Genomic DNA, 25,317 nt, shown 5'->3' with positions numbered 1-25,317 from the left:
GGGGAAGGGACTGGAGCACAAGTGCTGGGAGGAGAGGCTGAGGGAGCTGGGGGGGCTCAGCCTGGAGAGGAGGAGGCTCAGGGGAGACCTCCTCACTCTCTGCAACTCCCTGACAGGAGGGGGGAGCCGGGGGGGGTTGGTCTCTTTTCCCAGGCAGGGATCAGCAAGAGAAGAGGGCTCGGTCTTCAGCTGTGCCAGGGGGGCACAGGATATCAGGAATAAATTCTTCACAGAGAGGATGGTCAGCCATTGGAATGGGCTACCCAGGGAAGTGGTGGATTCTCTATCCCTGGAGGTGTTTAAGGACAAATTGGATGTGGCATCAGTGCCATGGGCTGGGAACCACACTGGTAGTGGATCAAGGGTTGGACTTGATGATCTCAGAGGTCCCTTCCAACCCGGCTGATTCTATGATTCTATGGTTCTATGGTTCTATGAATTCCAGAGCAGGTGGGAACCAGGTCACAGCTTCTCACAGGGATCACAAGTGTCTACACCAGTGGAATGAACTGCTGAACACGACATCACAGAATCATGGAATGATTTGGGTTGGAAGGGACCACAAAGATCATCCAATTCTACCCCATGCTGAGGGCAGGGACACTTTCCACTATCCCAGGTTGCTCCAAGCCCCATCCAGCCTGGCCTTGGACACTTCTAGGGATCCAGGGGCAGTCATAGCTTCTCTTGGCAACCTGTCCCAGGGCCTCCCCACCCTGTGAATAAAGAATTAACCGTGTCCCTTCCTTTTTACCCTCCTAAATTCACGCCCATCTCCACGAGACTTATCTTATTTTGGTTGACTTTATCCAGCAAAGCGGTGGATGTCACCAGGAATTCCATGAATAGGTTTCCCTCCAGCTCCTCCACTGTGCTCCCCCGTGCATGTAACAGAGCTGGGTTAATTGGTGCTGGCTGTAATTAATACAAATAAGCGAGAAATAAGGTCTGACTGTGCAGGCTCTGCAGCAAGACTGAACTCCACACGAGTTGTCGTGGCTGGTTAGATATAATTGTTTCATCAGTCACCTCGTGGTTGTGCAGACAGCTGCTTTCATGTCCTGTTTGGGCCCTAATCCTTCTCCTTGAGGCTGCCTGCAGCAAGGGGGAAGAAAGGAACGGTTGAATTCCATCTTTTATTCCAAATCCTGAGCACCGAAGAGGAGGGTTTAGGAGTTGGAGGCAGAGTAAGGGATGTTTGGTAAGACAACAAAATTCATTCGTGGGGATTTTTAATATTCTGGAGCTAAATTAGACGGCAGATCCAGCCCAGGCCCGGGGCTCTGACATGTGTTTTCTGATGACAGTTAATTGGGGGCTGTCTGCAGCAATCATGGGCTGTTAGTCCTGATACACATCCGGGAAAGGGAAGGACAGAGGAGCTCCCTCCCCCCTCCCGGCCCTAATTGAAATCTGAATTAGGCAGGAATGTCTTGAGGTGGTGGTTTGACACTTAACAGAGCCTTTCCCACAGGACTGTGACTCCTGCAGTGCTCTGTGTGGTTTGGATGTGGGGATACTGATGCCTTAAAGTGGGAGCAATAATTCTCTGGGACTGTTTTGAGCATCAAAAGGCAAAAAGCCTTTAAGAATATTTTGCACATTGAGTTGCCTAAGCTTGAAAACTTTGTCCTCTCATCTAATTACAATATTGAATTCTAACTGAAATATTTTGCCCTCCCCTCATCTGTTCCACCCACTTCCAAACCCATCCCTCCCACAGCCCCGCCCTGACACACCTCCCGAATTTAACTGGGAGCTCCCAAAAATCCCTTCTCTTCATCTCCTCTTCCTCATCTCCTCTGACCCAGTATCACCCCTTATGGGTTTTCCATGAATTTTCAGGGGGTTGAATATCCAGAGTTCCTCCTGGACACTTTGTGGGAGGAGTCACTGTGAGAACTCGATGCCCTTAAGTGGGAGCAATAATTCCCTGGGTTGGTTTTGAGCACTGAGAGGCAAAAAGCCTTTAAGAATATTTTGCACACTGAGTTGCCTAAGCTTGAAAACTTTGTCCTCTCATCTAATTACAATATTCAGTTCTAATTATGATATTTTGGCATCCCCTCATCTGCTCCACCCACTTCCAAAACCATCCCTTCCACAGCACTGCCCTGACACACCTCCCAGATTTGAGTCAGAGCTCCCAAAAATACCATCCCTTCATCTTCTCTTCCTCTTCCTCATCTCCTCTGACCCAGTATCACCCCTTCTGGAATTTCCATGAATTTCCAGGGAGTTGAATATCCAGAGTTCCTCCTGGACACTTTTTGTGAGGAGTCACTGTGAGAACTCGATGCCCTAAAGTGGGAGCAATAATTCCCTGGGCTATTTTTGAGTATTAAAAGGCAAAAAGCCTCTATGAATATTTTGCACACCAAGTTGCCTGAGCTTGACAACTTTATCCTCTCATCTAATTACAACATTCAATTTTAATTGTGATATTTTGGCATCCCCTCATCTGCTCCAGCCACTTCCAAATCCATCCCTCCCACAGCACAAAGTGCTGAGAAGTCGGTTTTAAGTTTTTCAGGAGAGAAGAATTATTCGTGTCACCACTTCTTGTTCAGAGGCTGGAACATTGGAAGGAAGCACCTTTAGTTTTTCCTGAGGGTGCCTTTTCTTCCATGACTTCAACCATCCTTCTTTCTCATGGGCTCAGTTTTGGGATCCTCACTTCTTTAAGGTGATGGGAAAAGGAGGTGAAAGGAGAGAGGAACAGGAGGGATAAAATACGAGGAACATTATTATTATTTTTGAATTAACTTTTCTTGCTTTGTTCAGACACAAATTTTGTACATCCAGGGAGCGAGGAGGATATTTTTGGATTTGAGATCAAGTTGTCAGTCCATTTTTAATGCTGAGTTCGTCTTCTGTTGATATAAATCCATTAGCTTTCCATATTCCATACGGGGATCCTAAAGTAGGGATGATTTAAGTGGTTAAAGAAACACAGAAGGTTTTCTTTTCTGTTGCTTTAATTAAAACCTCTGACCAAATTCAGGGTTTTTTTTTCCTTTAGGAAGCTGAGAAGTCCTCCAGGGGTCTGGAACTCACAGTTTAGGCTGATTTCCTTACCTGGATCTTGAATTTTTGCGGTTATTTTTTTTCTTTATCAGCTCTGCATGTCCTCAAATTTTATCTAGTTTCACTAAATACCGTTAAGCACTTTTGGAATTTGCTTCTCCCAGCACTGTTCTCTTGCTTTATATATCCTGTATTTTGTATTTTATCTCCTCATTCCCCTTCTCAGGGGTCCAACATCACATTCCATGAATCTCTCCACCGGTTTCTCTTTAATACTCTCCCTGAAAACTGCACTGCTTTTAAAGATAAGCTGATCTTTAGCTGCTTAGGCAGAGCCTATCTGAAATAATGTGCATTTGTGATGTGAAAAAAAATTTATTTATAAATCAGTGGATTCCTAGAATTGGCAGAATCTTGGGTTTATTTAACGTTTTCCACAGGCCCATCTGCTGTTGCACTTTTGCTGCTCTTGCTATCAGTGCAATTATGATTTTATTGATAAGTGTCTGGGTGTGAAAATATATATATATATAAAGAGAGAACTGAGAAGAGGCTAATCTTAAGGTATTATTTCACTGGGACTGGGTGCTGCATGCTGATGTTAAAGGGGAAAAATCCAAGGAGAACTGAGCTTGGATTCCTCTTCCCACTTGCCTCGTTGGAGTTTCTGTCTGAGCAACCCTAAATTCTCTAATTAAATGACATCACAGAGGCTTAAATTCATCCTCTGGAAAAGTCAGAAGGGAAAACATCCCATTAAAAGGAAGGAAGAGACCCTTAAAAATTATCCAGTTCCACCCCAGTAGATACTCCATGGTGGCTCAGCCACAAAGTTTCAGCCCCTTCCCAACTCCACTGCCAATGTCTGGAGGACTTCTGGGCTCTTTCCTCTGAGCCTTAAGGAGTCTCCATCATCTACCAACAGCCCTGGCTCACTGGGGAGGTCCCAGATGATTGGAAGTTGGGGAATGTCATGCTGATCCACTAAAAGGGCCAGAATGAGGACCTGGGAAACTCCAGGCTTGTCAGCCTGACCTCAGTGCCTGGAAAGGTTCTGGAGCAGATCATCCTAAGGAGTGCAGTCCCACAGCACCTCCAGGATGGACAAGGGATCAGACCCAACCAGCACGGGTTTAGGAAGGGCAGGTCCTGTCTGACCAACCTGAGCTCCTTTTATGACCAGCTGACCCACCTGGTGGGTGAGGGGAAGGTGTGGGTGTGTCTGCCTGGACTTCAGCAAAGCCTTGGACACCGTCTCCCATGGGACACTCCTGGAAAAGGCTTGGCCAGGGACACTCTGGGCTGGGTGAGGAACTGGCTGAGGGCCCAGAGAGTGGTGGGGATGGAGCTGCATCCAGCTGGGATCCGTCCCCAGGGGTGTCCCCAGGGATCAGGGCTGGGCCCAGTCCTGTTCAGTGTCTGCACTGAGGATCTGGAGGAGGGGATGGAGGGAACCATCAGCACATTCCAGGTGAGCCCAAGCTGGGGGAGTGTTGATGTGCTGGAAGGCAGGAGGGCTCTGCAGAGGGACCTGGCCAGGCTGGATCCATGGGCTGATTGCAAGGGGCTGAGGTTCCCCAAGGCCAAGGGCCGGGTCCTGCCCTTTGGCCACAAGAAGCCCCTGCAGCTGCAGGCTGGGCCAGAGGGGCTGGAGAGCAGCCAGGCAGGAAGGGAGCTGGGAGTTGGGCTGGGCAGGGAGCTGAAGAGGAACCCGAGTGTGGCCAGGGGGGCAAGAGGGCCAATGGCTGCTGGGCTGGCTGAGGAAGAGTGTGGCAACAGGAGCAGGGCAGGGCTTGTGCCCCTGGGCTGGGCGCTGGGGAGGCCACCCCTGGAGTGCTGTGTCCAGCTCTGGGCCCTGAGCTCAGGAAGGTCCTGGAGGGGCTGGAGCAGGGGCAGAGAAGAGCAGCGAGGCTGGGGAAGGGACTGGAGCACAAGTGCTGGGAGGAGAGGCTGAGGGAGCTGGGGGGGCTCAGCCTGGAGAGGAGGAAGCTCAGGGGAGACCTCCTCACTCTCTGCAACTCCCTGACAGGAGGGGGGAGCCGGGGGGGGGTCGGGCTCTGCTCCAGGGAACCAGCAGTAGGACAAGAGGGCTCGGCCTCGAGCTGTGCCAGGGCAGGGACAGGTTGGACATCAGGAAGGAATGTTTTCCATGGAGAGGGATCATCCATTGGAATGGGCTGCCCAGGGAGGAGGTGGAGTCACCATCCCTGGAGGTTTTTAGGATGAGATTGGATGCGGCATCAGTGCCATGGGCTGGGAACCACGGCGGGGTTGGATCAAGGGTTGGACTGGATGATCTCAGAGGGCTTTTCCGAACCGGTTGATTCCATAATTCTGTGAAAATCACTGGAAGCCAAAGCCTGGCTTTATTTTCTCTTATGTTCCAGCCCAGGATTATTTCCCCTGACTGGATACACCCACCGACTCGGGCTGGGCTGAAGGTCACCGTGGGAAACTAACGGAGACACCAAAGTTATCTAAACTTGAATAATTTGGGACAGAACTGTTTGCCCCCGGAGGGGAAGGAAAGCGGCACTTCAGAAGGATTAATTTGCGAGACCCACGACTGCAAAATAATACATTTGATTTTTCAAACGTAGCATGGGCTGGATCATTGATGGCTGAAAAAAAAGTGCATAAAAATAGAAGTACAAATCACCCATTGTCATTTTACCACTTTATTCTCTTATTCATGTTTGCACTTTTCAAATGCTTGAACAAGAAAACAGGAGAAGACTCTCCAGACTTTTATGCCCAAAGTCTGACTGGTCAGACCACACCAACAGTGTCTGAACTGGGATTTAAAAGAGTGATTTGCAAGGTCTTTTATAGCTGTATTTTTTTTTCTTAAGGCTTCCCAAGTGTTCAACCTAAATAGGGTGTAAAATTCATAAATATTCCACTTTAATAGAAATCTATTCTGAAAAGCAGGTGGAGAACCAGCAAGTGATGAAGGGGCAGCTGGTATTCCGTGCCATTCATAAAATCATGGAATGGTTTGGGCTGGAAAGGACCTTAAAGATCATCTCATTCCATGAGATGGGACACCATGAGATGGGCAGGGACACCTTCCACTAGCCCAGGTTGCTCCAAGCCCTATCCAGCCTCGAACACTAAAATCAATATATTCTAAAAATTTATTTCTTTACAAGAAAGAAAAAAAAAAAAAGGAGCACAATAACAAATCTGGCGTAGGAATAAATTATTCCCAGCATTCAAGCACTGTTAGTTAGAGGACAGAGATGAAAAGCTGAGGCCTGAAAAATTATTCAGGGAGTCTGGCTGAGTTAGGACAAGCATTTAGGAGCCTGATTCCTGGTGCAGGTTTTGCAATGCAGGACAATAAAAATTCATGACAAAAATCCAAAATAAAACTGCTGCAGCATCCGTCATATCCATGAAGCTGCACTGTACACATATTTTTTCCTAATTTAGGTAATGGAAAGGAATTGGGAGTTGGAAGAAGAGAATGTGAGGAACCTGAGCATAATTTACAGTGCTGGTGGCCACAAAGGAGGGGGTTTTATGTCAGGAAAAAAATACTCATGTTTTCTGAGATTGCTGCTGAATATCTTCATGGTTCTCAGGATTTATTCCAGCTTTCCAAGCTCTGAGGTGTGTCATGCCCTGGAGGAACAGAAACACGAACACGAGGCTTTATTTGCAGGGAGAATCCAGGTTGGAAAAACACCCACATTCGTTGCTGTGAGAAACATCCTGGGAAGCCAAAAAATGTGTGGGGTTTGCCATCCCTCCAGAAAGGCTCTGCCCTTGTGTTCGTGGGATTTTGTGACTGGATTAGGAAGAACTCCCCGCTGGGGTTTGATGGACAGTTATGAGTTAATCAGGCCAATGGGCTTCCTTGGGGTGTGTCCCTTTGGAAAACAGGAAGGTTTGGAGTGTGACAGCACAGCCCATCAGTGAACACCGAGCTGGGAAGAGGAGCTGCCATCCCGTTTCAGCAGGAGTGGTGCTGGCTGGCAGGGCAGGGTGGGATCACCAGGGATGAAAGCCTGTTAAATCAGCCCATCTGTCACAGAGCCTTAATTAGTGTGATTCCTGTGGAGTTTCCCCATCCTTGATGTAATTACAGACATGGTTTAGAGGAGGTTCCTCTTTCAATACATAACAACCACCTGAGAGCCCCTTGTAGGGCCTAAAGGGGCTCCAGGAGAGCTGGAGAGGGACTTGGGACAAGGCCTGGAGGGACAGGACACAGGGAATGGCTTCCCAGTGCCAGAGGGCAGGGATAGGTGGGATATTGGGAAGGAATTGCTGTCTGGGAGGGTGGGGAGGGGCTGGAATGGATTTCCCAGAGAAGCTGTGGCTGCCCCTGGATCCCTGGAAGTGTCCAAGGCCAGGTTGGACCAACCTGGGCTAGTGGGAGGTGTCCCTTCCTTCCCTCTTCCAGGGCGTGGAACTGGATGATTTTTAAGGTCTCTTCCCACCCAAACCATTCCACGATGACTCTTCAGTAAAATCTCAGGAGACCTCAGAGGGAAGCACAGCCCCCATGACCACAGGCCATGGAAAATGATGTAACCTGTTGTTTTCCAAGCACTGATTTGTGGCAGGGGGAGAACAAGGCCACGGGCAGAGTCACCATGAGCAGCACCAGGCACTTTGTGCCCAACTCTGTGGGACTGAAAGGCCCTACAACCTCAGGAACGTCTTCCTGGCCTCTTCCAACCTGGATTGTGAGCTTGTTAAGGAGTGTTTGTGGTCAGTGTGGTGCATTCAGGGCTGTCCTGTGCCTGTGTGTGAAGATCATTTTCCCTCACGCTAAAACACAGTCCTTTGATGTGATGCTCTGTAATGAGGGCTCAGAGTCTGGTCTTCCAGCCCCATTTTATACAATTTATCCGTTTGATACAATTTCATGTTTATAGGGCTGCTCCTAATGGACCCCAGAGCATCTGTGCAATGCAGTTATGGGATAATAAACCTGACACGCACGTGAACATCAAAATGACTTTTACCAGGGGCGGGAAATGCAGCCCTTGGATGTTTGGGCTGTGTTTTCCAGCAGCTCCACTCTCTTTATTTTAAACTGATGAATTCAGTGTGGGAAGGATCACTCTGTGGACAGAAAGCATCAGCTGTCAGGAATTGCTTGTTTCAGGCTCGAAGAGCAGGAGTTGGGGAAAAAAGAAAAGAAAGACACAAATGGAACTACTCAGGGAATGATTTAAATGAGTTTTGTTTGGAAGAACGTAACTCCTGGTGTGGGAAGTTGTTGAAGCCTTCTAAGAAAATGTCCTCGCTCTTTTGAGAAGAGGAATGAGATCCTTCATGGAGGCGCAGCATCCAGTTTGTCCAGATTTGCTGCCTCCAGGAGCACGGAGTTGTTGCAAATCCCTTTTCCTCATTAGCCTGGCCCAGCCCCTGGATGCCAAATGAGGTGGATGATCCCAGGCAGCTCAGACAACTTGCTTTTCATCCCTGTTGACTCTGGAGGCTGTTCCTGTTTTCCCCAAACACGCTCTGCAAACACTCCTTGTAAAACCAGCCCGCTGAGCCTTCCCTCAAACCCCTTCACAGAAACAGTGGTGGCTCCTGAAATCCTGGGGGTATTTCCCTGCTGGAAATATCTCCAAGGGCACGTGGGAAACTTCCCATTGTTTCTTTTGGTGCAGCTCTGGCTCTGTAGCCAAGGTGTGAGCTAATTAATGACCAGAGCCTGGTTCTTTGATCACTGTTTCTTGCCTTTCTAAATACCAATATTAGCAGGCCCTGATTAAGCTCAGCTTTTCTGCCCACTTACTGATGAATGTGATTAGATTGGGACTAGTAAGTGTAGCTTAAGGTCACCTGGCTTGATTTGTAATCAATAATTTGAGATCCCCCTCTGCTGGGACCTGGGGAGGTTCTCTTTGGAATACTGGGGGTGGTTCTGGGGCCCTCAGACAGGAGAGACAGGGAGGGGCTGGAGCGTGTGCAGGGAACGGAGCTGGGAAGGGTCTGGAGAATTCCTGAGGGAGCTGGGGGGGCTCATCCTGGAGCAAAGGAGGCTCAAGGAGGACCTTCTGGCTCTACAAGTTCCTGCCAGGAGGGGGGAGCTGGGGGGGGGGGGTCGGGCTCTGCTCCAGGGAAAAAAGGACAGGAGGAGAGGGAACAGCCAGAGGAGGGTCAGGTTGGATACTGGGAAAATTGAAAGGGCTGTCCAGCCCTGGCACAGCTGCCCAGGGCAGGGATGGAGTTGCCATCCCTGGAGGAATTTCAAATCCCCATGGGTGTGGCACTTGGGGACATGGTCAGTGGTGGCTTTGGCAGGGCTGGGGAGCAATTGGACTCAATCTCTGAGGTGTTTTCCAGCCTCAGGGATTCTGTGATCATCCCATCCAGGTTCTTAAATCAGGCAATGAGGTGGATGAAAAGGATCTGGGATCCATGTTTTACTCCATCCGGTGTGTTTCAGGGTCATATCTTCAACAGCTTTGGGTACAGGACCAAAATGAGGAAGGAAGGGTTACAGGATGGACTTGGATAGAGAGGCTTTAAGATCTGCCACAGATTCCTAAAGTGTCTGATTTCCTGCTGCTAAATGCAAGTGGTCTTGGGCCTGTGGAGAGAGCAGGGCTGTCCACGGAACTCTGCTTCCCAAATCCTTCAGGGACACAGGAATGTTGCCATCCTAAAACCGGTGGTTCAGTTGGCCCTCCTGCCCTTTTCTCCACGTTAGCTGACAGGAAATCCAACTGCTGCAGAGAGGAGCAGCTGGAATCACTCATCAACCCTTCAGTGCTGGTGCCACAGGGTCGAGATGCCCGAGTTGGGTGTCCCCAGCAGGACACCTGAACGTAGTCCTGCGTGCTCCTGGAGGCAATGGCTCCACCAATCCCTGGTATCCAGGCCATCCCCAGATGGATGAAGTTACCTATTCTTAGTTTGGGGCTTCTTATCTGGGCTTTTTCTTTGCCCCATTGTGTTCCCCCTCTACATTCCAGAGACTGTGGAGTCTGTGGGATGATAGTGAAGGATTGTGCCATCTGCCCACTTATTTCCTGGAGTGTCAGCACACAGCAAACGGGAATAGTTGGACTGACAGACACAGAGACAGGGATTAGGCCGTTTACTGCCCAACTGGGAGAAGCACAGAAGTGCAGCCAAGCTAAAGTGGGAGTGCCTGTCGTTGGCTCACACCCCAAATCCCAGGGCTTGGAAGCCACTGGCTGCTCCGAGTTGTTCCTCCAAAGCCATCCTTGCCTTCCTATTATGAATCATTAGAATGCAATCTAATAAAACCACGTTTGCATAAAGCTGGGGCCCATTTGTAAAGCTGTCAGTGCAGCCACTCTGTTAACACAGAGCCATTTGAAAGATTTATTGTTGGCATATGTTGCTTTTTACGGGGGCCAGGCTGAGAGCTGGGGGGGTTGGAACAGGAAGATTTAAAAAATCATATGAATAATAAGCCCATTTTTTACGAAGCTGTTGCGCTCAGGAGCAAATGTGAAGTCGTGGGGGGTATCATTACATTGCAGTGCTGGTCAACAAACTGAGTGTAATAGAACATTAAAGGAAAATGGGATTTAATAATAGGACCAGCTGAAGTTGGTGAGCTTCCTATTTGTGTAACAGGATGACTTTACATGATGGTTCTTTTAACATCCTTGTCGATGCCTGAGTGTTTTACAGGCGTTTAATGGATCCCCCCCCGAAATTTCCATGCAGTGGGCAGGGATTCACTTAGAATTTCAATGCTTTGAAAGTACAATGGTTAAAAGTTTTTAAATTGTAATGCTTTTTGAGCGAGGCTGGGTGTGTTTTCTGCCTTCCACGGTACCTTGCAAAATAGCAGAGAAATGTTGTGGCGTGGTGGGAAACGAAGCTTTTGGAGCAACCTGGGGGCAGAATAAGTGGTGGGATCCTACAAGTTTGGCTTCATCCTGTGGGCAGAACACACCTTTAAGTGTTCCATGTGCCCTGGGTTCACGTAAAATATCTCAGAACTTCTCCAGAGACAGGAATTGATTGACTGTGGTCAGCGCTTTTACCTCCGGTAGGATTGGATTTAAATCGCGGATGGATCCGCAGAGGGTAATTTGGGCCGCTGGTCATTTTGGGTTATTATCATCATCACAAAGCAATCTTGGCACTTTGAGGCAGCTGATAGACTTGGCTTGATATTGGTCTAATTTTGGGCTAGAAACTTAGAGGTTTTAGGGATGGGAGAGGAGGGATTCGGTGGCGCGGCTTTGGAAGAGCAAAGAGGTGGCTGGAAGAGGAGCCGTGTTTGCTCAGTTCTGTGTAAATTAAGGCACATAAAATCATCAATCTGTTTTCTTTTCAGTGCCAGAGGATGAAGTGGTAGCTCAGCAAAGCAGTGTTTGAGGCTGCAGGTGAAGCCTGTTGGGCTGCACATCACAGCTCTGCTCTCCCCGGCCGCTGGAGGAGCAGCGTTTTGCATTTTCCTCTTCCCTGGATGTTCACAGTTGGGGGTTTTTGGTAATGATCCCCGTCCCCTTCTGCAGTTTTGAACATCTCTTACCTTTGCAAACACTCATTTCTCGTTGCAGCAACGGGGAAACTCAGTCTCTGTGTTCCTGAACGACCCCAGAAAGGTCCTCAATGAATTGGGAAGAGACAAAACCGTTCGCCCACCGTTTTCCTGCTTCCAGGGTTCACGTTGTGAAGAACCTGTGACTGCTCTGAAGGATGAAAAGGAGGTTCAGGGCACATGGGGAATGAAGCTGCTTTATATTTGTTCTCAGAATGAACTCAGAGGCCTCGTAGTGTAGTTTGGAGTCTGTAGGGGGTGAGCAGAATGAAAGTGGAACCGGCTCTCAAAAGCCTCCGTGTAGATCGGGCTCACAGGAGGCTTTTCCACGCTGGTGGATTTAATTCCGTGGGCTCAGATGCACAGAGAGGATTTTTTGGGGTGAAAACCTGCAGTGGAGGGGCTTTAGGGTCTGAACAAAGCTCGAGTTTTATGGGGTTTGATCTAAAATACAAAGGTGTGGAGCCAGTTGAATTGTAGGGGACGAGAGGCCAACCTCAATCCCAGGATGGTTTGGGTTGGAAGGGACTGTAAAGATCATGAAGGGCCAAGCCCAGGGACACCTTCCACTATCCCAGGTTGCTCCATCCTGGCTTTGGACACTTCCAGGGATCCAGGGGCAGCCACAGCTTCTCTGGCCAACCTGTGCCAGGGCCTCCCCACCTTCCCAGCCAGCAATTCCTTCCCAATATCCCATCTAAATCTACCCTCTTTCAGCTTAAACCCATTTCTGGAGTTAATTAGTCCCATTCCAGTGGCCTGTACAATATATTTTCCAGTGTTTTCCCCGGGCCTGTGATCCTGGTGCCCCTTTCACCCCCTTCATTTCACAGCAGCGACTCCCAGGTTCTGCCCTTCTGGTCCTTTCGAAACTTGTTTTCTCCAAGAGGGTCCAAAAATTCCAGGCTGCTCCTTGTTCAGACCTGCCACCTTTGGAAAAATCATTCCTGGCTATGGGCTGAGGTTTGGCAGCGGATGGAAACGCTGCTGATTCCTGAAATTTGCTGTTGGGAAGAGCAAAGAGATGAGAGAAAGAAGACTACGAGATCCAACCACGCCAGAAGCTTCCATTGGGTGATCTCCTGCTGATATTTGGGAATCACGTGGGAGGAATCTGATCTACAGGGCGTGAGATGCACTTTTATATATGTTATGAACCCCCAGATTTAATTCTGATTTTACATCTCGTGGTCTAAATATGAGCCAATATTCCCCTCTGGAGACACCAGAAGAAATTGCACTTGAGACACTTCCTTTATGTCCCATGTCCTTCAGGTGACAGGTGAGCATTAAAGGAGGGATGTTTTCAGCACCAGCTGATGGCTAAATTAGAATTTAATTTTTTTTTCAGAGCATTTGTGGTGTTTACAGCACCTCAGAGACAACAAAACACTGATTTTTACATAATCTCTTCCCTGAGTCTCGTGGCTGAGCAGCCGCAACACAGGAATCGATTCCTTAAAAACCTTAATATTTGAGTGAAAAATGCCCCAAATTTGGGGTTTTGTGCTAACAGCAGTCATTTCCTCTAGTTGCTGCCTTCCTGCAGCAGGGCTATATAATATTTCAAAATAGCAGAAAACAAACACTTTCTCTCTGAGATTTGCTGAGTTCTTTGGTCTGGTTTTGCTAAGATTTAAAAGTGAAATGTCCGTTGAGTCTCCCAGACCCATTTACACTGGGGTTTTTTTGTGATAATTATAATTTTAATCACATTTGGGGTCACTTAGAGAGATGATCTCAAACCTTTCTTCCTCCCTTTGGGCTGACTTTGTAGAGCATCAGCTCTACTGACTTGCATTTGGCCACAACATTTATCCGCATCGGTCCTGGGGCACCAAAATAATTCTCTGTAGTCCAGTTTTTATGCAAAATAATGTAGTTTTTGTTACTTCAGTACCTATTTGATGGTTCTTCAGTAACAAGCAAGTGATTTTTTTTAAATGTCTTTAATTGTGTTTATTGTGTTCAGCACATGGGTGATGGTCAGGATCTTTTTGGAGCATCTCTAAGTCTCACTTTGACAGAGGAGAGAGGAGTCCTGGGATGGACCAGGCTGTGGAATGGATGGAAATTAGGGTTTTATTCCAGTTAGATCATTATTTGAACTGAATATAACAAAACATGCTCAGTTTGGTTGCACACCATTGGTGGAGAAGCCTCTTTGCTTGGCCACGTTCTCATGAGGGTGGGAAATTTGGAATCAGACTTGTCCCTTTGGAGCAAATCCAGAGGAGGCCCTGGAGCTGCTCCAAGAGCTGGAGCCCCTATGCTCTGGAGCCAGGCTGGGAGAGCGGGGAATGTTCCCCTGGAGAAGAGAAGGCTCCAGGGAGAGCTGAGAGCCCCTTGCAGGGCCTAAAGGGGCTCCAGGAGAGCTGGAGAGGGACTGGGGACAAGGGATGGAGGGACAGGACACAGGGAATGGCTTCCCAGTGCCAGAGGGCAAATGGGATATTGGGAAGGAATTGCTGTCTGGGAGGGTGGGGAGGGGCTGGAATGGATTTCCCAGAGAAGCTGTGGCTGCCCCTGGATCCCTGGAAGTGTCCAAGGCCAGGTTGGAGCAACCTGGGCTAGTGGGAGGTGTCAAGATTGGAACCAGATGATTTTTGTGTTCCCTCCCAACCCAAACCATTCCATGATTCTCTGATTCTGTTGAACCTCTCCCCAAATTCCCACTGTTGAGGTGGGAAGGCTTTCTGGATGGGAAATGGACAATGTGGGATCTTCCACGTGTGTCTCTCCCTTCCACAACCTGTACACTTGGGTATTTTATCCCTGATTTCCTTGAGTCCCAACAACCAGTTGGGAATTTTTTTCCATTCTGGCAGTAACCAGGATCCAAATCAAAGGATTTCTGATGCTTCCTTAATATTTCCTTCCTCACCAAAAGGTCCATCTTGGGCACTTGGCTGTTTTATGCCTAAGACAGAGGGAAGGGAACCCTTCAGGATCACGCAAAACTGAAATGTAAATTTGGGCTGAACATCAGAAAAAAAAATTCCCTTAATAAGGCTTTGGAATATTTTATTTTATTTTATTTTTTTTCCCTGTCATTCACTTGTTGGAAGAGGGAATTTCAGATAAAATTATCATCATCATTAAGGAGAGGGAGTGGTTGATGTCCTGCACCTTCAGCGACACGTCTTCAGTGCCTTTTAATGATGTTTTAGAAGGCATCTGATAACAAGGAGACAGAAGAAGAAAGCAAGACTTGGAGGTTTCTAAATCAATCCATTCAGCTTTTTTCTTTTTTTTTTTTTTTTTAGGTTTTATGCTTTTTATTCCAGCCTAGGTAAGACAGTCCTCACAGCCAATTAAGTTGTGAGTTGGAATGAATTAAATTTTCTGCAACGATGGGCTTGTTTTTTTTTTTTTTTCCCCCTTTTTTCATCCAAATGACTGTCATTTACCCAAAGACACTTCATTTTCCTGGAGTTGTCTGAGGGGAATGCTTAATTGCAGCCACAAATCACCTCCAATGCTCTTCTAGGAGGAGAAAACAAGTTCAAAATGGTACCTCCTTTTGGAAAATGCAGGTTCTGAATTCAGGATAAGATGCAGATTTCCATATTTTTATTTTTTTTTTCCCCCCTGGCTGCTCTTTTCAAGAATTCCACCCTCATGTGACATCTCGGTGTCCTTCGGAGCGGTGCCATTCCCAGAGGCTTTTTGAGGATTCCAGGTGATTCCCAGGAATATCTCCGGCAACCATGACCCAAAATCTTCCTCTGCAAAGGATATTTGTGCATTTTGTGGGTGTGACAGATTTGGTGGTTCTGAAAACAGGCTGGAAGAGCTGGGAATGTTCATCTTGGAGAAGAGGAGGCTCCAGGGAGACCTGAGAGCCCCTTGCAGGGCCTAAAGGGGCTCCAGGAGAGCTGGAGAGGGACTGGGGACAAGGCCTGGAGGGACAGGACACAGGGAATGGCTTCCCACTGCCAGAGGGCAGGGATGGATGGGATATTGGGAAGGAATTGCTGTCTGGGAGGGTGGGGAGGGGCTGGAATGGATTTCCCAGAGAAGCTGTGGCTGCCCCTGGATCCCTGGAAGTGTCCAAGGCCAGGTTGGAGCAACCTGGGACAGTGGAAGGTGCCCCTGCCCATGGCAGGGGGATGGCACTGGATGATCCTTAAGTCATCTTTGAACCATCATGGAGAATGGGATCCCAGTTTTCCTTGGAGGCTGCACCAAGGGATGATGTCCTTGTACTTTCTAGGTCTGTTCCCTGCTGTCAGACACGCTCTGACATCCATCCTTCACTTCCCTTTGCCTTTTCTCTTCTTCCCTTTCCTTTGACAGAGATCTTTGGAGTAAGTAAAGACTTCAGAAATTGTTTTCTCATTCCCATCATCCTTTCATCAAGCTGTCCTTGACCATTCAATCCTGAGGTCCCTCATCCACATCCTCCAACCCTCCAGCTCCTGTCTTAATACCTTTGCCCTGATATCGAGTTCCAATCTGCTTTCTGACCCTTTGTTCTTTATCACAAGTCATTCTGAGCGCTCCCAAAACCCCCTCCCACAGTCTGGCACCTTCTCCTGTTCTGTGATTGCTTTATAATTCAGGGAAAACAGGGATATGGGGTTGATTCTTCCCGGGATTAAGTGAACCACTGTTTTGTCTTGTCTGTGCCAAGGCATTAAGACTTCTTGGAACACATCGACCACCAGAACTGTAATGGAGAAGTTTCCTAGAGGTTGAGGCACAGGTTTTTAGGAGGGATCTGAAATGGGGATTAATGCCAGGTACAAACAAAAAGTCTCTATTACACCTTTTTTTAGCACTGACCTTTCCTCTATCTTTGCACAGGCAATTTAGTGTGAGGTCCAGGAAACCCTTGGAAGCACCCTCAGGCTCTTGTGGGATGAGGAGCTGCTGCAGTTCAGCACTTCTGAGCTCTCAGAGTTTAGAGGCTCATTCTGCCTCTAAAAGTTTTTTATTTGTTCGTGTTTTAGCAGTTTTTAAGCGTGTATTGGATTTTAAAAAGCGTTTAAAAGCTTTTCCTTCGCTTCACTGAATGATTCTCCTTTCCAAATCCAACCCCTTGTGCCTCTCCTTCCCCAGCTTGAAATGGTAAAATTCACATTTTTGGTGGGGTTTTCTGTGTCACAAGCACTGTGTAAATAAACTCAGGAGGAAAGAGTGGCAAATTCATTGGCAGTCATGGTGAATTAATTTATTGTGGTCCCATCAAGCTTGACACTGTTCCCTGAAGGACACGAGTGGTTGTCACTCCACGTGGTGCCATCAGGTCTGTGATTCCAGGGATCAGCTGGTGGGGGGCTCTGCTCTCTTCCCAGGTGACTCCACTGCTTCCCTGTTTTATGTTGAGGAACGTATTTATATTTATACTTCATTTATATATGACAATTCCCATTCTTGGTCTGTGAAATCCGGGGAATAAAGCTGCCAGAACTTTGTGTTCCTCTCTTTGGAGAAACTATCTTCCAGCCGAGCTGCAGGTGGATCCCCCGTGGAATCAAATGTCATTCCAGACTGTTGGAGTCACCAGGGCAGAGGATTTAGGGAGCAAATGGCTCAGATTTGAAGGAAATCATGCCATGAAAATTGGCAGGAGCTCCTCAGTCAGGGCTCTGAGGGGAAGCCGCCTCCTCTGGAGCTTGGGAAGGGGAGGGAGAAAATCATGGACAATTAAGGAAATCTCGTTTAAATATTTGGGGAAATGGTCCCCAAGTGCCACATCTGTGTGGTTTTTAGCACCTTCAGGGGTTGTGGCTCTGCCACTTCACCTTCCACTGAAGGAATTTTTCCTGCTCTCCAACCTAAACTTCCCCTGGCACAACTTTGGACAGCGAGTCTCGATCCGTCCTGGCTCCCGACGCTCAATCCCTAATTATTTCGATGCGTAAAACTTAAAAAGGAAGGTTATTTCTTTGCCTCAGATGCAGTTGAAGAAACTGAAGAGGTAATTTCTGGAAGTGTTAAGCAGATGGCACCGCAGAAATCAAGAGATTTTTGCGGGAGATGGCAAACATTTGGTGTTAAAATATTCCTGGGATCGTCTGTGTGAGCGGGAATGGGATCCTTGGATGAAACAATGGAGGATGATAAAAATACACCATAATACAGGCATGCATAATGCAGCTCGAGAACAGGATAATCCATATGCATTGCTTTTTTTTTCCCCATGTGATTTCCAGCTGGAATGTTCTGTTGTTCAGTTTAGAGATGAGGAACCCACCTGTGGGAATCGAGTGACCAATCCCGGGAGGAAGTTTGCCTTTTCCAAGGGATTCCTGGCATCCCAAATTGTTTCTGTGGGGGTTTTAATTTTAGAAAAACATCATTCCAGTAGGTGTCAAACAGAGCAGTCCATGTTTTTTGAAGAAATCATCACAAATGGTGCCTGGGATGTGGATTTTCCCTCATTTTATCTGTTCTCCTCCAGCAGTTGAGTCAACGTTTTTTGAACAAATCATTGCAAACTGTGCTCGGGATGTGGATTTTCCCTCATTTTATCTGTTCCCTTCCAGCAGCTGAGTCTTTGTCTTGCCTTGTGGACTTTTTTTCCTCATACTGGCACAGCCCACAGTCATTCCCTCCCAGCTGGTGCTTGGATTTGAGGTGCAGGAGTGGCAGAGGCCCCGCTGAGATGTTTAAAATCCCTCCGTGGTTTAGTCACCGTTCACCATTCCCCTTCTCTTTTCCAGGTTTATCCAGGAGATCGAGTTTGCCATGGAGCTTGGCCCAGCCAAGCAGTGCCCTCTCAGGGAGTTCCTCACCATGTACATCAAGAACATCTTCCTCAACCAGGTCCTGGCTGAGATCAACAAGGAGATCGAAGGTGTCACCAAAGCATCGGACCCGCTCAAGATCTTGGCCAACGCGGACACCATGAAGGTCCTGGGGGTGCAGAGGCCTCTGCTGCAGGTAAGGGCTGAGGGACCTGTCAGCACATCCCTGACTGGCCATGTCTAGCCAGGACCTGGCTCTGTATCCAGTGAGGAGGGACGTGGAGCTGCTGGAGAGAGTCCAGAGGAGGCCCCAGAGCTGCTCCAAGGGCTGGAGCCCCTCTGCTCTGGAGCCAGGCTGGGAGAGCTGGGAATGTTCCCCTGGAGAAGAGAAGGCTCCAGGGAGAACTGAGAGCTCCTTGCAGGGCCTAAAGGGGCTCCAGGAGAGCTGGAGAGGGACTGGGGACAAGGGATAGAGGGACAGGACACAGGGAATGGCTTCCCAGTGCCAGAGGGCAGGGATAGGTGGGATATTGGGAAGGAATTGCTGTCTGGGAGGGTGGGGAGGGGCTGGAATGGATTTTCCAGAGAAGCTGTGGCTGCCTCTGGATTCCTGGAAGTGTCCAAGGCCAGATTGGAGGGGGCTTGGAGCAACCTGTGCTAGTGGGAGGTGTCCCTGCCCGTGGCAGGGGTGGAAGGTTTTTAAGGTCCCTTCCCACCCAAGCAATCCTGAGATTCCATGATTCTGGAGCCAGGCTGGGAGAGCTGGGAATGTTCACCTGGAGAAGAGAAGGCTCCAGGGAGACCTGAGAGCCCCTTCCAGGGCGTAAAGGAGCTCCAGGAGAGTTTGAGAGGGACTGGGAACAAGGGCCTGAAGTGCCAGGTCAATGGAAAACCCCTTCCCACTCTCCAGGATAGGTGGGATATTGGGGAGAAAGATTTCCATGCTCCTCCCTTAGAAGTTCTGGAGACTCCTGCCAGTCACAGAGCTGTGTAATGGGACTAAACACACATTCCCAGCTCCCAGGAGGAGCAGAGATGGGATCTGCTGCCTCCTGGGTGCGGGGTGTTGGTGGCTGATGTGACACTGGGGCAGCTCTGAGGCTCCCTCCGATACGAGGAATGGGAGAGATCTGGCTCTGAGGGTCAAGGATTTATACAAGAAATGTCTTTTGAAACAGCTTTTTTGGGCTCTGGTGTGGAGCAGTGCTAACAGCAACAACCACAGTTCTCATCTCAGCTCCAGGCATAACAGGACAGTGTGGAATCCCACTCCAGAATTCGGGATTTTACGTGTTGCCTGGAACTGTAACGAAAGAACTGACTCTTGCTGTTGTTTGTTTCAAACTCTTTTAACCCTTTATTATTATTATTTATTAATATCAATATTATTATTATAATCCTTAATTATTCCCTCTTATCTGTGAAATCATCTCTTCAGGGATGGGTAAAACCTGCAGAGTTCTAAGGAAGCAGCTCACAGCTCCCAAGGTTTATCTGATCACTTTTAAGGTTTATCCCAGTTTATAACTGTAAAAACCAGATATCTTATAACTATATAGAATAATAGTAATAACTGTTCTTGCTGTTCTTATTTTTGGGAGTTTCCAGGATTTTTCATGGATTAATAGTCACTAAATCTGTGCCTGTCTGAGCCCAGCAGGTTTGGGATGGACTGTGGAAGTTGTAAACCTCAGAAATTTGTTTGGGATCCTTAATGCAATAATATGGATACTGGCTTCATTTGTAGCCAGGAAAATGTATTCTATAATCTCAATATATATCCTTAAAGTTCATTAGGGGTTGAAGAGTCAGAATGGCTTGGAATTATCTCCTCCAGTTCCTAGAATTTGTTTCTCGTGGTGGACGGGGATCGCTTTGAACTGGAATTATTCTTGGTCACATCAAGCAAGTTCTGCTTGTTCCCCACATTGCAGAAGGGTAATTTTGTGAAAGAGAAGAAAAAAAACGCCGCTTCTTTGCACCAAATCATCCCAAATAGCTCCCTACACTAATTTTATGGAGACAAGAAATAAAAAGGCTGTTTCTGCATCGACAGAAGGAGCCTGAAATCTTTGGCCTTGTCACCCCCTGGGTGGGATTGAAGTGTGGGGAGCAGGGAGTGAGTGAACCTGGCACTTCTCTCCTGGCTTTTCCCTGCCTTGTGTCATTCCTGGAGGGGTTTGTGGTTCAACCATCCCACTCTTTGCTATCCTGAGGATCTTTGTGAAGCTCCTCCAGCCGGAGCCGCCGCTGTGATTTGAACACGACTCGAGAATTTATCAGCCCCCGCTGCACAGGCTGATAAAGCTGCTTTGGGATGACTATCAGCACATGTTTGGAACTGAATTAGTTTGGAGATAAGAGGTTTTGTAGCACCCTCTACCATCGTGTCCTCAGCCCGTTCCTGTAAAGATTATCCTTTAGAAAAATCACCCTCTGGAAATATTGCATTTTGCTGGGCTCGTTTTCCATTCTCCCATCCTTGAATGTAAAATAGTGTAAACCTGTTTGCAGAGTGACTGAAAAACCATGAAACTAATTTGTCTCTGAATTATTCTGCATTCAATTCCAGGCTGTAATTGTTTGACTCAATCCTAAATTAAGCTACAAGGACCCTCTTCCAGCCTATTCCCTATTCTTGTACAGTTTGTGTTGAGGTGATAAATCTTTCCAGTGGTCACTGCCAACACTGGCCTTAAAAATCCACTGCCCTGTCTCCAAAAATATGCAAATTGCTTCAATCTTCCCCCTCTGAGTGGGATTTTCCCTCCCAAGCATCCCTGTGATGTTGTTTCTTATCTCAGTGTGGTGTAGATGACGTACGTGAGGGTTTTCTGGCCAAGCTCCAACGGCCTGAAAATCCATCAAAAAACCTCCTTAGAAAGTCAGAGTTTTCAGAGTGACTGAACACCCACGAAAATAATTTGTGTCTGAATTATTCTGCATTAAATTCCAGGCTGTAACTGTTTGACTCAATCCTAAATGAGGCTACAAGGACCCTCTTCCAGCCTGTTCTTCTACAGTTCATGTCGAGGTGATAAATCTAAATCTTTCCAGTGGTCACTGCCAACACCGGCCTTAAAACTCCACTGCCCTGTCTCCAAAATTATGCAAATTGCTTCAATCTTCCCCCTCTGAGTGGGATTTTCCCTCTCAAGCATCTCTGTGGTGATGTTTCTTATCTCAGTGTCTGTTGAAGATGCACATGAGGGTTCTCTGGCCAAGTTCCCACGGCCTAAAATCCATCAAAAAAACCTCCTTCAAAAGTCAGAGTGTGCAGCTGTTTTGCAGGATAATGACTTGCTGGAGCTAATTATCCCAGGTATCCCACGCACGAAGTTGAAATCACTGGATTGTGACTTTCCAAGGAGTCATAGTCATCCCTGGGAGCTTTGGCACATTTTCTTCCTGTCAAATTAGCATTTATTAAGAAGAAGGATGGTCCCAGAATCTGAGTGTCTCCCCAGTGGTGATGGCTCCATGCTTTGATGGCCACTGGATGTTGTTATTAATTAGTATAAACCAATTAGTTGTCGTTCCAGGCTGGCTCCCAGCCCTCACAATCCATTAAGGAGCGGGCAGGGCTGATCCAACTGGGTTTTTTCCCATTCAGGGAGAATTTTAAGGAAGCACCCGTGGTTCTGATCCTCATATTTCAACTTTTTTTTTTTTGGTGTCTATAACCAAGGGCTTTGTAGATGCTTTTATCTCTTATTTATGTTTCCATTGCACTCCCAACGTGTCGAGGGGTTCAAACCCACCAATTTCTTGCAGAATTTCTTGCTAAATCTCCTTTTTCAGTTTAGAAGGAAAGACAGAATTACTTCCCTGTGTAGAGACTGAATCTCCCTTTTGCTTTCATTATTTCTTTAGATAATTTTTCCTCTGGGGGGGAACATTTAGTGCAGTCACTGCCTTTTGTGGGAGCTTTTAAAGGCTCCTGTGCCAGCCACGTGCAGGTGTGTGAATTCTCCACTGAGGCTGATGTGGAGCTCTGTAAAAGCAATTCCTGCCTTTAGGCCAAGCTGTGATGGCAGGGCTTCCATTTATTTTAAAAATCAAGTGTGACTTGCACATTCATAAAGTTTTCAGTTATTTTCTGCCTCTTCAGAGCTGGAAAAGCAAAGTCAGGTTTCACAAACCCTCCCACGGACATGGCTCATGTTTGACCTGAAGAAACTCTCCCGTGTTTGAGGTCTCTGTGTCCTGTTCATCCCTGCAGTCAGTGGTGTTTCTTTTGGGGACAGAGGGGCTGGAGAGCAGCCAGGCAGGAAGGGAGCTGGGAGTTGGGCTGGGCAGGGAGCTGAAGAGGAGCCCGAGTGTGGCCAGGGGGGCAAGAGGGCCAATGGATCCTGACTTGGCTCAGGAACAGTGTGGCCAACAGGTCCAAGGCAGTGATTCTACCCCTGGACTCAGCACTGGGGAGGCCACCCCTGGAGTGCTGTGTCCAGCTCTGGGCCCTGAGCTCAGCAAGGCCCTGGAGGGGCTGGAGCAGGGGCAGAGAAGAGCAGCGAGGCTGGGGAAGGGACTGGAGCACAAGTGCTGGGAGGAGAGGCTGAGGGAGCTGGGGGGGCTCAGCCTGGAGAGGAGGAGGCTCAGGGGAGACCTCCTCACTCTCTGCAACTCCCTGACAGGAGGGGGAGCCAGGGAGGGGTCGGGCTCTGCTCCAGGGAACCAGCAGGAGGACAAGAGGGCTCGGCCTCAAGCTGTGCCAGGGCAGGGTCAGGCTGGACATCAGGAAGGAAGGTTTTCCATGGAGAGTGCTCAGCCATTGGAATGGGCTGCCCAGGGAGGAGATGGAGTCTCCGTCGCTGGAGGTGTTTAAGGACAGACTGGATGTGGCATCAGTACCATGGGCTGGGTGACAGGGTGGAGTTGGATCAAGGGTTGGACTGGATGATCTCGGAAGGCTTTTCCAACCCAGGTGATTCTATGATTCTGTGATTCCTTGGGTGGGTGAATCTTGTGTTGGAGTTGCCCAAAATCTGTGTAACCCTCGTTTGTTCAGCGCTGAATCATTGAATCATAAACCAGTTTGGGTTGGAAGGGACCTTTAAAGGCCATTTAGTCCAAACCCCTGCAACGAGCAGGGACATCTTCCACTAGAACAGGTTGCTCAAAAACTGGCCTTGAACACTTCCAGTGAGAGTTGGGTGCAGAATGTCTCGGATCGTGGTCCTGCCTGGGCCCACCAACTTTTATTTACCTCAACAAGTGTCTGTGAGGGTGGGGGGGCCCTGGCCCAGGTTGCCCAGAGAAGCTGTGGCTGCCCCTGGATCCCTGAAAGTGTCCAAGGCCAGGTTGGAGTAACCTGGGATAGTGGAAGGTGTCCCTGCCCACAGCAGGGGGTGGAACTAAATGGTCTTTAAAGTCCCTTCCAACCCAAACCATCCTGGGATTCCATGAAGGGGCCTTTGCTGTTGTGGTATTTAGTGTTCACCCTCACCCTGGGCTATGCAGCTGCTTTCCAGTGACAGATCACTAAAATCACTAAAACTTCCCCATAACTCATTTTATTTTTATTTTTTGCTTCTTGCTGTTGTTTTTTTTCCCCCAGAAATTGGGAGTAAACCACATGTATGTGCCCCCAGCCTCGATCACAGGCCTTGACTGATTCTTTTAATCACCCAAACAGCCCAGACGGGCTCCCTCAGCAGTGACACTGGGCTCATAAATCCTCATTTTGCCTCACAGGGCTGGTGTCACACCCTGCCCCTCTAATCTCTCTGTCCACAGAAGCCACTTAAATTGGTCACCCTCCTGTTTGGTTTAAGCTGGAGCTGCACATTCCTCATTTACCTCTGAAAATCCCTGGCAAGAGAGCAGGTCCTTGGGATGAGAAGGCAGAGCAGCTTTTCCCAAAATTAAGTGTAGATCCAGCTACCACAGAAGTGTCACTTCCCCCAGGTTTCCTCTTTCCCTCCAGCTCCTTTTCTTTCCAAGGTGTTTCTGCATATTTAAACCAGTGTTTAAAACTGGTTTAAAACTCTAATCCTAACCCTTCCCTGTTGTTCCTGTGGTGGATGACCTGGGGTGTCCAGGAGCTCTGAACATCCACAGCCTGCAAAGGCAAAGCCCAGTAAACTTCATTTAAAGGAGATTTGTATCAATCCCATCACCAGCATCCCTTCAGGAATTTCTTTCATAGAATCACGGGATGGTTTGGGTCAGAAGGGACCTTAAAGCCCATCCTGTCCCACCCCCTGCCATGGGCAGGGACACCTCCCACTAGCCCAGGTTGCTCCAGCCTGGCCTTGGACACTTCCAGGGATCCAGGGGCAGCCAAAACTTCCAGAAATGGCCCATCCACACCTCCTCTGGGAAACCCAGTTCTTCCATGGTTGTCTTTTCCCTAGGAAACTTGAATTCCTTGCTTTTTCCAAACACAGCAGTGGTAGAGTTTGGGTTGTTGGTTGGGCTGGTTTGGACCCTCTGCACCTTTCAGCTGCAGTTTTTATCTCTCTGTCACAACAGCTCAGATATTTTTCCCTTCCCTCGGCTTGTTTTGCTCCACGAATCCCAAATCCATCCCGTAACACAGTCTCATGTCATAAATGACTTCAAGAGCAGAAACTTCCCTGTGTTCTTACCAAGCTCCTTCCCATTCCCACTATTTCCCTTATTTTTATTATTTGAAGCCTGGGCCCATTCGGTCGAGGAATAACTCTTTAATTCCTAGTTTTCAAAACTAATTTTAGAAATTAGGAATTCTTCCTAATCACAAGTGCTGGATGAGAAGAGCCATCCCATTATAAATAAGTGATGGCCACGTTATGGAGTTGTCAGAGCTAATCCATCCTCTTTTTGAAGCTGTTTAAAGGACTAATCCTTATAAAATGTGCTCGTTTTTCCACGCAAAGTTCATTTTTATAATTACTCCCCCCACACACACGCTGTGTGTGGTGAGGGGGAGGGATGAGGCACTTCCAGCTCGAAAATGCCTTTTATTCCTCCTTTTCTTGCTGCTTTTTCTGCCTCCCTCCCCTCTCAGAGGTTTAATTACACCCGTTTTAAAAGTGCATTTTTAAAAATCGTGGAGAACAAAAGGGACATTAATCTATTGTTAAAAAGAAAGGTGTAAAGCTCTTTATTTTT

General features: G+C 48.0%; 1 protein-coding gene across 1 annotated transcript in view; it reads left to right on the top strand.

The window, feature by feature from the left end:
• The window catches only part of EXOC4 (exocyst complex component 4), a 304,003-nt gene that overhangs the window by 211,247 nt on the left and 67,439 nt on the right, over positions 1 to 25,317 (top strand). Inside the window, 1 exon segment of the mRNA XM_032687270.1 lies at positions 18,199 to 18,418. Coding sequence (XP_032543161.1) covers positions 18,199 to 18,418 — 220 coding nt within the window.

This window comes from Chiroxiphia lanceolata, chromosome 5 (assembly GCF_009829145.1).
Source record: "Chiroxiphia lanceolata isolate bChiLan1 chromosome 5, bChiLan1.pri, whole genome shotgun sequence".
In the NCBI taxonomy this organism is placed as follows: Eukaryota; Metazoa; Chordata; class Aves; order Passeriformes; family Pipridae; genus Chiroxiphia; species Chiroxiphia lanceolata.
The sequence above is the reverse complement of the archived record's forward strand: the minus strand, read 5'-3'. Positions and strand labels throughout refer to the sequence as shown.